Here is a 16,895-nt window from a genome sequence, read left to right on the forward strand (position 1 = left end):
CACAGATCAGCCAGGACTGTATCTTTTTTATTTGGGTGTCAAGACAATTCCTAGTAATGTTCAAAATTAACTCAGTACAGCTTATATTTTCTCCCACATAACCCTGTAGACTGACATTATTATGCTGATATTACAGACTGTTGACGTTTAAGTGAAACACAAAATACTTAGGTTCAAGGTTTTCACAATATAATCAGTTTGTGGAGGTGGGGCCTTATGGCACCCTTCCCAGACCTAATGGACAAATCTGGACCTTACACGAAAAGTGCAGCTGCATGTGGGCATTAAATTGCATGTTTCCATTTAGTTATGTAGAGAAGTGTCATGTAACTAAAGAATATGCTGTCAGAGCAATGAAAGAATTAAGATTTAAATTCTGCACACTTTCTGTACATAATTTTCAGTATAACGTATTTGATTTATAATAAAAATGTGGAAAGAAACACATGGAGTATAACTATAGTATATTGCTAAAGATTTTGGAAAATATTTTGAAGTCCTATGATTTAATAGCAAAGTGAAATTTTTAGATATCCTCTTTCAAAATTAGGAATGGTGCTTTATAAAATATTTTCAGTTTAATTACACAGTTTTTGCCAAGAATGAGGAAAATAATATAAAATTTAAGAGATGATATTTTGGACGAGGAAGTCAGACAGCATTTCCAAGCTTCTTAAATCTCAGATATGAAATCGCTCACTCAAGCCAGTGACTTTTACCAAAAAAAAAAAAAGTCCAAATAAACTTCTGCTCCAAAGGAAAAGTTAAACAGAGCAACCCATAGCACATTGTTTCCTGCAGCAGAGACACCCGTTCCTACAAGGGCCTTCGTTATGCATGACACAACAAGCAGCACCCATTCAACCTGAGGGAAGCCCACAGGCTCGCAGGGCCACTGGCTGGCTCTTTGTCACCAAATGCAGCAGGTTGAATGCAGACATCACTGTGATATCCTCACCAACAAAACCAGAGGCAAAGAACAGGGGCTGAGTAGGGAAGAAAAAAAAAAAAGAAAAAAAAAAAGATGAGAACAAATTAAAACATCAAAAATGTTAAGATACATTCACAGAAAAAAACAATACTTAAAATTTTATAAGATTGCCACATGGGAGCACAATTCTAAATGCACTTTTCTTAGTGTGGTTAACCTATTTCTGCTACCCTACCCCCCAACATTTTGATATGTATTACACAGTATTCAGTGAAACCATTTTATATGCTACAAAGTGAGAGGAACTGGACATTTTTATAGGGGGCATTCACAACAGCTGATTTAGATACAAAACTGAGAGCAGCTTGGGGTAGCAGCCTAGTCACAAGTGCAGAGGTACTAAGGAAAAAAAACCTTAGAACCTCAGCTAGATAGTAGGAATCCTGCTTGGAACAACCAGGAATGCTGGGCAGATCAAACATGCAGGCTTTTTCTATTTATTTTATTTAAACCAAAATCAAAGTCCAAAACATTTCTGAATGGTGAATGCTGGAAACCAGTCATTGCTAAAAATTGTTCTTTTGATGACTTGTCTGAGGAATGTGACATTTCATTGTAATAAACTTGCCAGATATCTTAAAACCATGGCTTTTCAAGGGCAGGAAATAATTCATGTTGTAAACTGTCCATGAGATATATTTAAACAATCTTCCAGCCAGTTCAAATATATCAAAACAGAGAGATGGCAGTCATGAGATTTTATTCCAGAAGGGTTTAATGCACAAATACTAATTGTTCCATTCACCCCACATTGGGAAAGAGGAAATGGCAGCTGCATTATAGCCCAGCCATGCACAGTCACAGCTCACTTCAGATTATGTGATGTGGGACTAGAGCCAATCCCCAACCGAAGCTGGTACAGAAACTCTCTGGGACTCTCGTGGAAGCAGATCAGGCCCCAAGTGGCTGTGCAGCAGCAGGGCAGGTCTCCGAGCCTCCTCTCAGGCCCACTCCGTCGTCTGTGGCAGCCCAGCAGCCGCGGGAGGCAGCGTCCTGCCATGGCCCGCAGCAGGGGCTATGCCAACGCGGGGCAAACTGACTACGGTCTCGTCCCGAAGAACAAGATTCTGAGAGGAAGGACACTTGTAGAACACCCCAAGCAGGTGTAGACGCCCCATCCCTGACAGCATTCCATGTCAGGCCGGACGGGACTCTGAGCAACCAGATGTAGTTGAAGTTGTCCCTGCCCATTGCTGGGGGTCGGATTAGGTGGCCTTTAAAGGTCTCCTCCGAGCCAAACCGTTCTATGAGGATTCCATGACTACAACAAGGACCCAGCCGTACCCATTACCAAACCGGTCTGGCATCAAACCTGCCCGCATCCGCACGCCTCAACTCGGTCATACCCAAACCAAACTCGCGGCGAGCCGTGCTGCCCGACGGCGGCGGGGCAGGGGGCCGGGCGGGCATTGCAGGGCGGGCAGCCCGTGAGCGGCATCACACGCACACAGACACGTCCCTGTCATAGCGGCAGCGGAGTCGCGTGAAAACCAACGCGAACCCCTCCGGAGCAGGCCGCCGGGAGACCAGAGGGCTGCGCTCAGCCCCGCCGAGACTCCGCGCTGGCCCCACTGCCGCCCCGCAGCCCCCGCCGCCGACACTGCCCCAGCCGGCACTGCCCCAGCCGGCACTGCCCCGCAGCCCCCGCCGCCGGCACTGCCCCAGCCGGCACTGCCCCGCAGCCGGCACTGCCCCAGCCGGCACTGCCCCCCGCAGCCGGCACTGCCCCCCGCAGCCGGCACTGCCCCGCAGCCGGCACTGCCCCGCAGCCGGCACTGCCCCAGCCGGCACTGCCCCGCAGCCGGCACTGCCCCGCAGCCGGCACTGCCCCCCGCAGCCGGCACTGCCCCGCAGCCGGCACTGCCCCAGCCGGCACTGCCCCGCAGCCGGCACTGCCCCGCAGCCGGCACTGCCCCAGCCGGCACTGCCCCGCAGCCGGCACTGCCCCGCAGCCGGCACTGCCCCGCAGCCGGCACTGCCCCAGCCGGCACTGCCCCGCAGCCGGCACTGCCCCGCAGCCGGCACTGCCCCGCAGCCGGCACTGCCCCAGCCGGCACTGCCCCGCAGCCGGCACTGCCCCCCGCAGCCGGCACTGCCCCCCGCAGCCGGCACTGCCCCGCAGCCGGCACTGCCCCCCGCAGCCGGCACTGCCCCCCGCAGCCGGCACTGCCCCGCAGCCGGCACTGCCCCGCAGCCGGCACTGTCCCCCGCGCCGGGCCGCCCCGGGCTGAGGCCGGTGCCGGGCTCCGGCAGCGGCGGCATCGAGCGCCCCCTGCTGGCGGGAAGCGCGAGGCGGCCCGCGCGAGTGGCGCCGCCTGGCGGCCATTGCCCAGCGCACTCCTGCGAGGCGCTGCACTGACAGCCCCGACCACCGCCACCTCTCCGCCCTCCTTCTCCTCCCTCCTTCGAGTGTAAACAGCTTAAAGGAAATTATTTGAAATTCCCGGGGATTAGAAAATAGATCCTGGCCTCTTGAAAATGTCAAGTATTTCAGTGTTCACCATAGTGTTATTATTTACTCTCATTTATTCATAGACTCAGAGGATATATAAGTCCTGAAAGCCCAATAAAATACCACTGAGCATCCATGAAAGTACTTTATTGCAGTTAATCTATTTTATTCTTTTGTTACTGATGCTTTGATAGCTATTTCTATTTACTCTGTACATTACAGCGATTGCCCAGTAGTTCCAGTGGGAGGGGACCTCCGGGTGCCAGGTACTGCACGGACACAAACCCTGCTGCAGGAAGCTTACAGACCCTGGTAAGAACGGCTTGTGAAGAATCAGTAAAGAGAAGTGCGAAGTCAAATTCATTGCAATTAACACATTTGGTTTGGAGGTGCTTCACTCCTGCCTGCCAATTCTATGGGTACAAAGAACAGACTGAGGGAGAATGACAGTAACATTACAACAGGTTCATAGCTTCCTTCTGCTCTTTCTGTGGTGCAAGCTTGGCCATAGCCTTCAGCAAGCTCAGGTGCCACGTTTATGTCTCTCACTTACTTAAGAGGAATAGCCAGAGCATGACAAGAAGCATGGGAAGAAGTCCAGAGAAGGGCAATGACGCTGCTGAAGTGTCTGGAGCACAAGTCTGATGAGGAGTGGCTGAGGAAGCTGGGGTTGGTTAGCCTAGAGAAGCGGAGCCTCAGGAGTGATCTTATCACTCTCTTCAACTACCTGAAAGAAGGTTGTAGCCAGGTGGGGGTCAGCCTCTTCTCCCATGCAACTAACAGTAGGATGAGAGGACACAGCCTTAAGTTACACCAGGGGAAGTTTAGGTTGGGCATTAATAAGAATTTCTTCTTAAAGGTGATTACAAAGGTCATTAGACATTGGAATGGACTGCCAAGGGAGGTGCCATGGTCTAGTTGGCACGGTGCTGTTCAGTCAAAGGTTGGACTTGATGATGTCAGAGGTCTTTTCCAACCTAAATGATTCTGTGATTCTACGAAAACACCATTCTGGGAATAGCACTGCTGGTGGTTTAAACTCCCACGCTATACATGCCTAGCCCTCTACAGGTTAAGCAAAGCCCCCATGCCAGTGCTGTAGGCATGGGCCTGAGCCCCAAGGGAGCCCAGCCATACTGGCACAGTGTGGATGCTAAAAGGCAGGAGCAGAGGAATTTTCCAGCTGCTGAAGCATTTTGTGAAGTTTTTCTTTCTCATGCTTTAGCTGAGAAACAGTGAAAGATGGTTTTGTAACCTAATTCTCTATCTCTGTACCTGGGTTTGTTTTCCAACCTTGTTTTGGTACTCTGGAAAAAATATTTTGAATGGGTGTTAGAGAACCTCAGCCAATCCTTCTAGGCGGTGGCTGGTCAAGCGACCAATCATATCATGCTCTCTCACATACAAAGATATATAACCTAGCTTATAAATAATAAAATAATTCCTTTTCTCCTTGGATTTGGATTGTGTCGTTTCTTGCCAGTTCTCGATAAAACAGCGACAGCACAGCACCCCACCTTGCCAGTGCTAGGGCCAGGTGACCTGGGGACAGCAATGCTAACATGACTGTCACATGCCTGAGCCACAGTGAGTACTGCAGCACTGCACCTCCACCACACAGAGTAAGTCTTGGGGTGACCTTATGATGTGTATCCCATATCGCTGCCTATGCCCAGAAATTAATTTTTGTGCCTTTCTATGCCTCTAAACTGAGCCTGAAAGGGGGAAGGAAAAAACTGAGCAAAACTTTCTCAAAGCAGTTTGCAGCTCGTTCAAGGTTACAAAAAGATAGCAGGTTTTTTTTTTTCCCTAGCTGGGGCAGGGGAGGGAGGAAGCACCCGGCTTGTTTTTTCCCAGTCAGTTTTTGGCCAGTTTTTGCTTCTTCTTGCTCTCCGGAGAGAGACTGAGAGTTGGACTTTGGATTTCCTTCTCTGGAATTCCGGATTTTTCCCCTTTTCTACTGGACTGCTTGATTGCTGTAACATCAGAGCACATCGGGAGGACTTTCCACCGGACACAGAGGGCCTGGCCCCGGCCCAAGCCCCAGCTCCGAGGAGACCAAAGGGAGGACTCGAACACTTTCCCAGGTTTTTTTTCCTCTACCGCGAAAGATTTTACCATCTAACATTATTTTCCTTCCCATGTGTTTGTTAAATAAATAGTTTTATCTTCTTCACTTTCCTTCGAGGAAAATTTATTTTTTCCCGAACCTGGTGGGGGAGGGGTGGTTGTGCCTTCTCTCAGAGGATATATATATTTCTAAATTTGCCCAAACTGGAACACTTACCACCCCCCATGTCTTTATTGCAGCACTGCAATATGCCACTTCCTCTAAGGACAGATGCTACACGTAGAGGTCAGAGCAGAACTCACAGCTCAGGGAAGGGGATCATGCTTTTACACATCACTTTTGGGGTTTGGTTTTGGTGGATTGTCCCGGCTTCTTTTAGCATATGCTGCTTGCTGTGCTGCCTGCAACACCCAGGACGCTATTGGCTCCTCCAAAGCTGTCCCCAGGTGTCATCAGACCCCTTGGAGCCCCTTCAGTGCACTTCACTCTTTAACAGAGCACAACATGGATCTTCCATCTGCCTGGCTCTCATAAGATGGACACCATGCTCAGCAATAACTTGTAAATCTTGTAAGTATATATAATACAAATACAGCAGTAACTATGTCATTAGTTGGGTTTCAGAAGCAGTTTTCTAGGATATACGTTGTAACTCCAGGGAAGCCTTCCCTTTAGGATCCTAATGTTGGCATATATTAGAGAACTACCAGCTTTCAAGAGCTTCTGTATTGTCCCTTGTGGACATTCAGAAAACATAAGTTCAGCCCCAAAATGATTAGCTATAAAGTGACATAGGTGGTCTGTCAAATTTGTCCTTCAGAAATAAAGAACTTTGTATGTACTCAGCTAATGTTTTTTCAACCTCTGTCTGCAACTAGAAAAATTTATTTGGGCGAAGGACAACTTGAGAGATTAAATTCTGATATTACCACATCTTGTTTTTAAGAGCAGTAAGGGAAACATCAAGGGTCTCAGGAGCTTGTAACACTACTGGTTTAAATTTTTCCATATTCAGTGTTATTCCTGACAACTCAGGTCCAGAATTCCTAAAATTACATGAGAATCCCAGCTCTCACAAGAAAAAATGTGAAGTTTTAGCTCTTTACAAGTAAATTTAAAAAACATCCACAAATTCTTAAGAGAAGAATCAGGGTTTTTTCTTGCCCCAATACTGAGACCTTAGTAGTGTGGGGCTTCTACTTTTTTTCCAATTTCCCTTCCCCCAGCCCCAAGTCTCTGGCCTCATTTGGAGGGCAGGAAACAATTAAGAGATAGGCACACACTAGTCAGAGAGCCAGGCTCCCAGGTTCTTGTCAAGAATTCCTATGTCACTGGAGAAAGCAAAGAGCAAAAAAATTGCCGCACTGAAGAAAGCCAAACAACTAGAAGTTTGAAAGCAGTAAAGGCTTGGAAGTCTACTGTACTCAAGTGTTAAATTAACAGTTTCATTTTTATCAGTATTTCTTCTGTAAAGTTTTTTTCAGCCCAGCAATGTTTGAACAGTTGTTTTGCAAAGTGTTAACTTACTTATTTTGAGAAAAAGCAAACTATAAACAAATATTTCCCAGACAAAACTTAGTGGAGTATTTTGTATATATATTTATTTCAGTTTTAACATTTGGTTATTTTTTTATTTGGCTTTCGCTTACCTAAAGCTGCTGCCAGTCAGAGTCAGCAGACAGGAGAAAGCAACCCTTGGGAACTGCAGGAACAAAAGGTGCGGCCTAAAGAAAGAACCACATGAGCAAGTGTTTCAGTAGATCACATCTTTCTGTGTCTAAACAATTCTTTACTCCCTAGTATTTTCCCATAACACATTCTGTGCTAACACCAAAGGCCTTGGTCTTTCCTGCTCTCTGCATTGCACTTGGCTTCAAGGGACTTTATTGTTTGCAGGTAATGTCTCGGATTTGTCATTCTGTATGCTACGGTGGGGGCAAAGGCAATGTTGAATAGCTTGTAAGAGATGTTTCATAAACCATCATGAAGCTGCCAGCTGTGACAAGAGACTGGAGTACAGGAAATTTTCAGCAGAGGTCTGATTACTGCTGGTTATTTATCAGTGAAAGAAGGAGGGAAGAGTTCCAGTTCCTACTTCAATCCAAGATCTCTAATCCTGAAATTTGCAGTGTACCAACTATTGTCACACTTATACACCTCATTACCTGGGCTGTCCTAGCCTCCCAACAGCCTGAGAGAACCATGAGGAGGCAGCCTTCAGACCTCAAAAAAACACACAGCCTGTGAAAAGGCATTTGTGCTTTATATTTCTGGACAACTGCATGCTTCAATGCACTGTACTGTATTTGAAATATTTGGCACAAAGTAGTAAAGGTAACTGACAAAAGCTTGGGAAAGGATCATTTAGATTAGATATGAGGAAGAAATTCTTCACTGTGAGAGTAGTGAGACACTGGAGCAGGTTGCCCAGAGAAGTGGTGAATGTCCCACCCCTGGAAGTGTTCAAGGCCAGGTTGGACGGGGCTATGAACAGCCTGGTCTAGTGGAAGGTGTCCCTGCCCACAGCAGGGGGGGTTGGAACTATATGATCTTTAAGGTCCCTTCCAACCCAAATCATTCCATGATTTTATGAAATTTACCTTTTTGGGCTCTGGATTTTCGTGTGCTTGTACATCTATTGATAATGCAAACTAGGTGTCTTCAAAAGTTTGTGACTTGCTATTTGCTATTAAAATACCTTGCAAAGCTCACTGTCTGATGAGAATAAAATACTTTAATCATTAACAGCTAGCATAATGATAAAGAAAATTATAAATTTAAGCTTCTCAAAGACTTATTGAAGAGGAATTAAGCATTCTAAATGAAATTAATTGCATTAACCTTACAGGTCTACAGAAGTACTGTAGCATATAACTTGCACACTTGTCTGCATATATTCCTCCCTATACAATATTATCTTCTCAATTACAGCCACAGAAACCTGAAGTATTAGACCTGAATTCCCACTTCACTTTTAAGACTCTCAATTAAAGCATGTTCCCCTTAGCTGTTTGTGCTGGAATGTGCAAACCAAATGGCAATCCTGTCTACTTTTAGGAAGTTTACATTGTGCCCTAATAAAAGAGGTAATTACTGACATACCTCGTAATATTTGAGTGGAACACCAGGAAACGTCACACTTTAAACTTGAAGTTAGTACTCCCATTAGAAAGAAGCCTAAACAGTGAAGTTCAAAACCTATTTGTTTTCTTGAATTTTACATATTCTCTTATACTGGATTTTGTTCTTAAACCCTTCCCAGAGCAACTGAAACTCCAGCCTAAAAAACCTTCCTGCAAGACGCACATAAGACACTTTCAAGTATCAGTTTGGCTTTAGAATACTGTCAGATCCGGGTGTTTTAATGGCCCTTACTTACAGGAATGATCATTTGCAAAGCAAGCAGAGAAGCCACTAACTGGGAAGTCTATTCAGCGTTTCATAACATGAACTGTAGCGGTTGTCCCCACACCTGCAGAGCCAGCAGGGCTGGAGGTGGCAGAGCCTGCCTGGGCACAATAAGCATGACACACACCACAGCTGCTCAAGCTCGAGGGGTGCACAAGGCCCTCCCCAGTCCCACGGCTTCCTCAGCTTCCTCACGGTGCCCACAGGCCAGTCCTCCTTCTCCTGTGAAATGGGGTTATACAGTCCAATCTATTGATGGTACTTAGGTATCCTTTTCATATTCTAGCTGGGAAGCTTCAGCAGCAATGCCTTCTATATTCCTCCTGTTAACAGCAGGAGTAGGGAAAGAAGAAGAAAAGTATAAAGGTTGAGATCAGGCAAAAAAACAGAGGAAAGCAGGAAAAGAGAATGAGCAGAAATGCTCACTTGCTCACACTGAGTCCCATTCTGTGATACAAAATTGACAAGCATTTCCTTATGCACTAATACCCTCCATATTTTATCCTTAGGCTGCATAAAGGTTCCCACTGAGGTGAATCAGAGATATTTTTAGGAGTTCAGCCTTTAGTCTGAGCTTTATTACCCAGGCTTTGGTCCTCCATCTAAGACAGATGAGATTCCCACAACAGATTTTAGATTATCATACAGCCTAAAATTATTATCTTTCCAATAAAATAATCATTAAAAATCTTGGAAAACAAATGAGATTCTGAAACCTTTGCACACAGTTCAGCATAATTTCACTGATTTTAGCTGTTGACAAAAAGATATGTTATGTGAGGAGGCACCATATATCTGTGTTTCCATTTATATTAAAATGGTTATCCAGAATAGAAATATGATTTATACTTAGAAAAACACTACATCTGAGCAGAAAACAAAGACATGTATTTAATTTTCATCTAATTACCAAACTGTGCTAACATTCTCTCTAGCATCAGCTGCCTAAAATGGAAAGCTCACAGTCTTTCACAGGAATAACCCTTTCTGGATGCTGAACTGGCCACTGCATTGTTCCCCTCTCCCACTAGAGAAAAAACAGCTTAGCAACAACAAGGCTGGTCTGCTGGTGTGACTAAAGTCCGAGGGTGTGTCCAGGGGCCATATTTTAAAAGTCTGAGAAGTGAGAAGATAATCAAAACAAATTAGTTTTTGAAGGCTGTACCCTCCCCAAAAGCAACAAGGGGAAAGGCATATTAATGCCTCCCTGTTCGGCAGCTGGCTCCCATGGACAAGAAAACTGTGGGCTTGGTTTCTCCTTATTTTACCACTAACATTTACACACAGCAGGGCAGTGGTACTGATCCCCTCTAAATAACCGAATAAATGGCCTGTGGGGATGTAGAGGACATCTGTGCTACACTGAGTACAAGGGGAGGAGGGAGGCAATTATTTCTCCTTTAAGTAATGCAGAAGAGGGTCCTTGCTCAAGGGACTCTCACTTGGTCCTTAGGGAGCATTGTAAAATGGAAAGAGATTTCATTAACATAGAGAGAAGATGGTGTGAGCCTTGTGAACAACAGATGAAATGGGAAAAGTGAAACTGCAAAGAGACACAAAAAAGCAGAGACTGCAAGGAAGGGGAGAAACTAGACAAGTAAGGAGTCCCCAAGCCTGGGAAGAAATGATTCTTGGCTAAGGGCAGAAACCAGTGAGTCTCTCAGCCTTGCAAGTGCTCATACATCTGTCATTTGCAGATTGTTTCCCAATAGTTATGACTGGCAATACCTCTCAAAGGAAAGTAAATATAAGTCAATTGGGATTCCCCCCCACTCCTGCTCCTCCAAGATCTCATGCGCTAAAATAGTGCTGAGCTGCACTTTCATTTTCCCTGACTTGGTAGCCTGCCAACATACAGCATGTTCCTTTTACGGCAGTGAGTTTATAACTACAACGGTCATAAACTATTCTTAAATGGGTCTTTTCCGAGAATCACGATCCTTTCAACATCTTGAAAAATTTCTCATCTTTTCCGTTCCAGGCAGTCCTCTCCAGCACAGTAGTAAAGATTTAATTGCTTCTGGTGCTCAGATGATGAGATACAAGTGTTCTGGAAATAACCTTTTAATTTAACAATTCCTACTGGCAAGCCCAAAAGCTTTTTGTGTTGCACACCAATAAAGAATTCATTCTCAATACTAAAAGAAAAAAAAATATTAAAAACTTCTGGGTTACTACTGTAAATAGAAATATCCAAGGGGTACCCTAGCACTTCAAGACATGAAACCCATTTTTGCTATCAGATTGGTTTGAGTAGGTATGTCTCCCTCCCCACCATTATTTGCATTGTCAGGCTTACTAACACAGCAGTGATAACAAGCTTTCTATTCTATTTTTAATTTGGGAAAAATCCCATGCATCATTCAGCAGAAAGTTAAATACGACTTCCTTTTATAGCAATGAACAGAAGCCCTTCAACAGAAATTTCTATTCTGCTTTTCTGGAACACCTTTGTACTAGCTTTTACTTCTCTGGGAAAAAAAAAAAAAAAAGACTAATTTTGAAGATTAAACAAATACGTAATTTGGAATTGGTGTTCTTTTAAATTGTGTTACACAATACTCTGTAACTCAGCAGACTTTTTCCTCACCTTACAAAGATTATTTGCCTGGGTAATGATACACAATAGATACGTGACATGAGCAGTTTCTCTTAGGTAGAATATCTCATAAATGAAGCAAAGATAAAGCCTCCAGCTAACTAGTATGACTTAACAGGACTTCCAACCAACACAACAAAAAAGTACACCCTTTTCAAAAGAGCATCGTCTCACTCGTTCCACAATGAGATGAGTGCAAACCAGCCCTGCAGTGGTTTGCTGAGCATGCACTCCTGACCCACACGGCACAGCCAGGCTGCAGGAGGGATGAAGGAAGCTGCCACTTCTGCTGCACAGAGAAGCTGAATTCTCAAACAGACCAGTTAAATTTGATGACCCTCTTTTATGAGGCACTGTAAGGAAATGTAGAAATGACACTTACTAGTTCACGGAAGGAGGCAAGGTCCCTGAACACATCACAGCCAAAACAGTTGTGATTCCAAACGCGGTTTTGCCCTCCAGTTTAATGAGTTCTCAGAATAAAATCTGTATCAGTGAATAAAAACTCCCAACACTCCCTGCCACAGCAGGAAACTAAGGCATTCTCAATGGGTGCCATGGAGTTATTACAGTGTATATAGGAAATTAATCAACAATCAGTAGGTCTATGGCCAGAGATTTTAAAGATATTTAAAACTCTTTTAATTGAAAACATGGTTGGTGCTAATATCTGCCTATATGTATATGCACATAATGTGCCCATAGATGCCATGCACCCTACTAGAAAAATAAACTTCCAGTGCAAAAGACACATTTGTCTTGTTTGTATCGTTTAATTCATCCTGCATTCTTCAGCATTTGAAAGCTGAATTATCTCCCTGTATTTGTATCATTTCCTACTTGAGAAAAATACAATTTTTAGATCAGACTCTGAATCAGACCTGAGTATCTTGTACTTTGTAAAAATGTTTCTAAGTAAAGGGTTTATAAAATTTAGTTCTGATCTCTCTGTCAGGTAGGATAACTTCATTTCAGAGCAATTCAGGTGGTGGTTTCTTTTTTTATCATCCCAGCTGCTAGAAAAGCACTTCGAGTTAAAGACATCATAGCTGCCAATCTCTCCCCAGCAGTCTCCCTTTGACGGAAATTTTCCACGTGGCTTTCTCTACAAACCGATACCGCTCCTCACCACCGAGCGGTGCCAGCTGCCTTTGATACAATCACACGCTGCACGGCCCCGTGAGTTGTCCTTCAAACATCCTCAGCACACACCGGTCTACGCATATATCAACAGAACAAAAGCATCCTTTAAAAATGTACCTTTGATCGCACAGATTGTGTCACGATGGTATGCAGAGCAGCCTTATGAATATACAAGGAAACCTCAGCCTTTTCTCCAAAAATATTTTGGAAAAATTATAGCGTATAGAAGCTCTGACTTATTTATTGCACAAATAAAAAAAAAAAACCACAAAAAAACCCCATAAAAGAATGCCTTGCACGCTGCAATAGGAACTCCTGAGTCTTCTCTTGTCAAGGGTGTACTTTTATTTTGATGAATAGCAGTGAGAAGACATTACAGCAAGTAAGGAAAGAGTATAACTTAAGCTTTGAGTGAATACCAAATGTTAATGACTGAAAAGAGAGAGCAAGGAAAACTATTTCTGTCCTAACAGCAATAAATTTGATTCAAATATAAGGTCCACTTGATTTTAACCCACTACCCAAATTTTCTGACATTTAATAACCAGGATTATATGTACATCTATTTAGGTAATTACAGGGATGAAAATATTTGTTCAAGACTCTCCTTCTTACAAAAGAAAATGTCAGAGTCATAAAATCACAGAATGGGTTGGGTTGGAAGGGACTTTAAACATCATCTGCTTCCAACTACTCTGCCATGGGCAGGGACACCTTCCACTAGACCAGGTTGCTCAAAGGCCCATCCAGTCTGGCCTCGAACACTTCCAGGGATGGAGGATCTACAACTTTTCTGGGCAACCTGTTCCTGTGCCTCACAACCCTCACAGTCAAGAATTTCTCTGTAATCTAATCTAAACCGACTCTTTCTCAGTTTAAAGCCATTCCCCCTTGTCCTGTCACTCCAGGTCCTTGTGAAAATCCCTCTCCAGCTCTCTCGTAGCCCCCATCAAGTACTGGAAGGGGCTCTAAGGTCTCTCCAGAACCTTCTCCAGGCTGAACAAACCCAGCTCTCTCAGCCTGTCTTCATAGAAGAGGTGCACCAGCCTCTGAATACCTTCCAAAGACAAACATTTTCAGTGAAAAATGTTATGAGGAATCTCTGTGAGTTGAATTGTGATTTTGATTCCAGTGCAGTTTAAAAATGCACAAACATAGCATTTTATTTTTTTAATTAGCTAAATATATTTATATTGTCTGTGCAGCATAAGGATCTGCACCTTTAGGCATCCTAAAGCTATTTTTCAAATCTTGAATAAAACAAGTATTAATTCTAGCAAAAGCTGTTTAAATTATTTCCCTTCTCTTCAATTCTCTTTGAAGTGTCCAAAACACGAAGGTGTCTCTTCTAACTCTTTTAATAGATTGAAAATATTTGTTAAACTTCACATTTTTGTCAATCCACATTTCCCAGTCTTAAATGCATTCAAAAGGCAAAAATACTCATCCTATACCCCTCTGGCTGGACTTGCAGTAACCATGCAAAACCTTTTCTGCAAAAAGCACCTACCTTTGGACAAAACCCCCATAAATACTTTCTCCCGCTCTGTTAAAGCAGACTTACAGCAGTGCCAGGCCTGGCAGCAGCCACACAGGCATGCGTGGAGCCCCCTCAAACCGTGGTGCAGCTGGGGTGGCACTGGTCATAGGGCAACAATGCAGCCACCAACTTCGTTCTCCTCTTTCCTAAACCTTCAGCTACTTTCAAGGCTTTGTAATTTAGCTTTCCTCTGGATCAATATTCTAAGATAAATGTTGACGTTTTCTTTGCATAATCTGTCCCTAAAAGTGACATCTGTTCCGCTTCCTTCAGCAGAGGCAGCAGCAGGCACACGCAGGCAGCCCGCCCGCCACAGCCTGCTGTCAGGAACTTCATTAAGCATTGCCCCAAAATGCAGTTTGTTTCTGTCCTACTTGGACTCGTGCTCCAAAAAAAGAAAATCCTACACTTACACCATCAGGACCCCTCCTTCCTGTCTTGGTTCTGGTATTTCACACCACTCTGAGACATCAGAAATTCCCCAGCCACTCAGACATGCCCCCAGAGCATCCTCTGACCCCAGCACAGGGCCATTCTCCTGTAGTTCACTTCAGCACGTCTCAGTGAGAGCTTTCAGCATTCCTGGTCAGGATAAAACAATGAAGGACATGCCAGCTCTATGTCCACCTTAAGTATTTTTGAAGTAATAATTACTGATTAGAATTCTGATATATTTGCTCAATATGTCATTTTTATACCCTCAGTATGTGCATACAGAAAGATTCACATTCTCTTAGAGTTATCTACGTTTGGAAATTCCATGTAGTTGCTTTGCAAAACAAATAAGAAAATTAATAAACCATAACCTAGAATCAGTTAAGCCCATCTGCAGATTTCACTCTTTGTAACCCAATACAAAGAAAATAAAACACGCACATCAGATTATCAGGTTGGAAATAGGACTGTTTAAGAAACAGCAGAAGCAATTGCCTGAAGTAGTTGCAGTGACTACTTTCAAACTTGAAATCTGTTGTGCAGACCTTGCTCTGCACAAAACGTGTCAATGGAGCTGCCAAAGCTAATTTTTTTTTTAAAGAGAAATCTTTATCAAAGTCTATCAAGCTTTCCATTTCATTCTTATGAACGGCACTTCAGGAACTTTTAGCCACATAAATATCAGACTGTAAGAAATTAGGCACACCAATGTTGATCACTATATTCCAAGATGATGGAGCTATCCTGTGCACCTGAAATCTTTCCCTAAGGCTGCTCTTCCTCTTCTGACAGATTAGGAAATTTATCCTAATGTAGTGGTTTGGTCCAAAATACTCATTACTGTTTATCTGCTGTGAGATAAGAATTAGGAGAAATGCAAAACAGGCACCAAACTTGAAAGAATATAAAGAAGTTTATTAACAGACCTAAAAGAAGGAAAAAAAAATTATACCACCTTCAGAACTCTCCTCCTCCCCCCACCTTCCTCCCTTCTCCCACTGACAATGTAAAAAGACAACCCTTCAGATGTTCAGTCTGTTTACCACTTCCATAATAACCTTGTTCAGTCCATTTAGAAAGAGAAGTCTCTTCTTGCTCATGCTATGAAAACATTATCACAACGAGACAGCCGCCCACTTCCAAATATTGTTCAGTCCATTTAGGAAGAGGAGTCTCTCTGCCTGCATGTGAGTCCCTTCCCCTGACTTGCAGCTTTTCCCGCAACTGCTTTCGAGGGTCCACTCTTGAAGTTTTCTGGGGTACAATTTTAAGGTTGAGCCGTTCAGAAACAAAAACAGAGGCCCTTCTCCTTCCCTGGGAGCAAAGGGTCTTCATCATCTTCATCTTTAGGACTATCTCTGGGAGCATCTCTAAGAACTGAGGTTTTCTCCTTTCCCATTTGGAGCAAAAGTCCTCATCTGGTTCATCTCTACGGACTGAGGTTTTCTCCTTTCCCGTTTGGAGCAAAAGTCCTCATCTGGTTTATCTCTCCCTGTCCAAACTTCTCATGAAATTACAGCTGCGTCAGCATCTGCCTATCTCAGCGCAGGTGCTTTTGCTTATGAGTTGAACACTCCACCCCCCATATCTTCATGGAATTACAACAGGATACTCTGATATATCATAGCTTCACAACAGAATTTCAGCTTTAAGCATCTCCTCTCTCTCTTCCCTCAGGTTTTCAGCTCTTCACAGCAGTAAAAGGGTTAATCTCACCTCGGCCTTGCAGCTTTGCAGCTGGAATGTTGAATTTTTCTTATCGCAGTGGAGAGGGGGGAGAGCCGAGCTGGTCCGGCTGCCCACGGCAAGGCAGTGGGGGGGGTTCCACGGCTGGAACAGGTCCATCGGCTCCAGGATGGCCGTGGCCTGGCCCGGCCTGGCCCAAGCAGGGCCTGGCCGGGCCCACTGGCCCCCAATCGGGCCCTGCAGCCGCCTGTGCCAGCGCCGGAAACGAGAGAGAGCTTGGAGGGGGAGTTTGCCTATTCTTAAATGTGGATCACAGAGGTGGTCACAACTTTAAGTGGCTTAGAGAATTGTCCATATTCAAACTGGCCAGCTGATAGGTTCTATCAGGTCCCAGAGGAAACTGTAAGCACCCCTTAGCAAGGACATCCCTTCTGGGACTATGCTTGCTAACCTATGACACCTAAGCACTAGGGAAACAAGGAGGGGAAATTGTCAGTAAAAGAGCATGTACCTTGGAAGATTTTTGAAAGGTTTTTGCCTTTACAAAATCTCAAGAGGAAGAGGGTAATA

The 16,895-nt window shown here is 44.2% G+C and overlaps 1 protein-coding gene across 7 annotated transcripts in view; it reads right to left on the reverse strand.

The window, feature by feature from the left end:
* The window catches only part of MSRB3 (methionine sulfoxide reductase B3), an 86,122-nt gene that overhangs the window by 62,429 nt on the left and 6,798 nt on the right, over positions 1–16,895 (reverse strand). For 3 of the 7 annotated variants that reach the window (XM_048300037.1, XM_048300036.1, XM_048300038.1), the window contains exons 2-3: positions 7,164–7,238; positions 866–986 (exon numbers count right to left, since the gene is read on the reverse strand). The exons of 2 other annotated variants lie outside the window; for them this stretch is intronic. In XM_048300037.1, coding sequence (XP_048155994.1) covers positions 866–941 — 76 coding nt within the window. In that variant the 5' untranslated portion in view covers positions 942–986; positions 7,164–7,238. The remainder of the gene's footprint in view (positions 1–865; positions 987–7,163; positions 7,239–16,895) is intronic. 2 more of the 7 variants (XM_048300034.1, XM_048300039.1) reach the window with 1 other exon arrangement.

This window comes from Corvus hawaiiensis, chromosome 4 (genome assembly GCF_020740725.1).
Source record: "Corvus hawaiiensis isolate bCorHaw1 chromosome 4, bCorHaw1.pri.cur, whole genome shotgun sequence".
NCBI classification, from domain to species: Eukaryota; Metazoa; Chordata; class Aves; order Passeriformes; family Corvidae; genus Corvus; species Corvus hawaiiensis.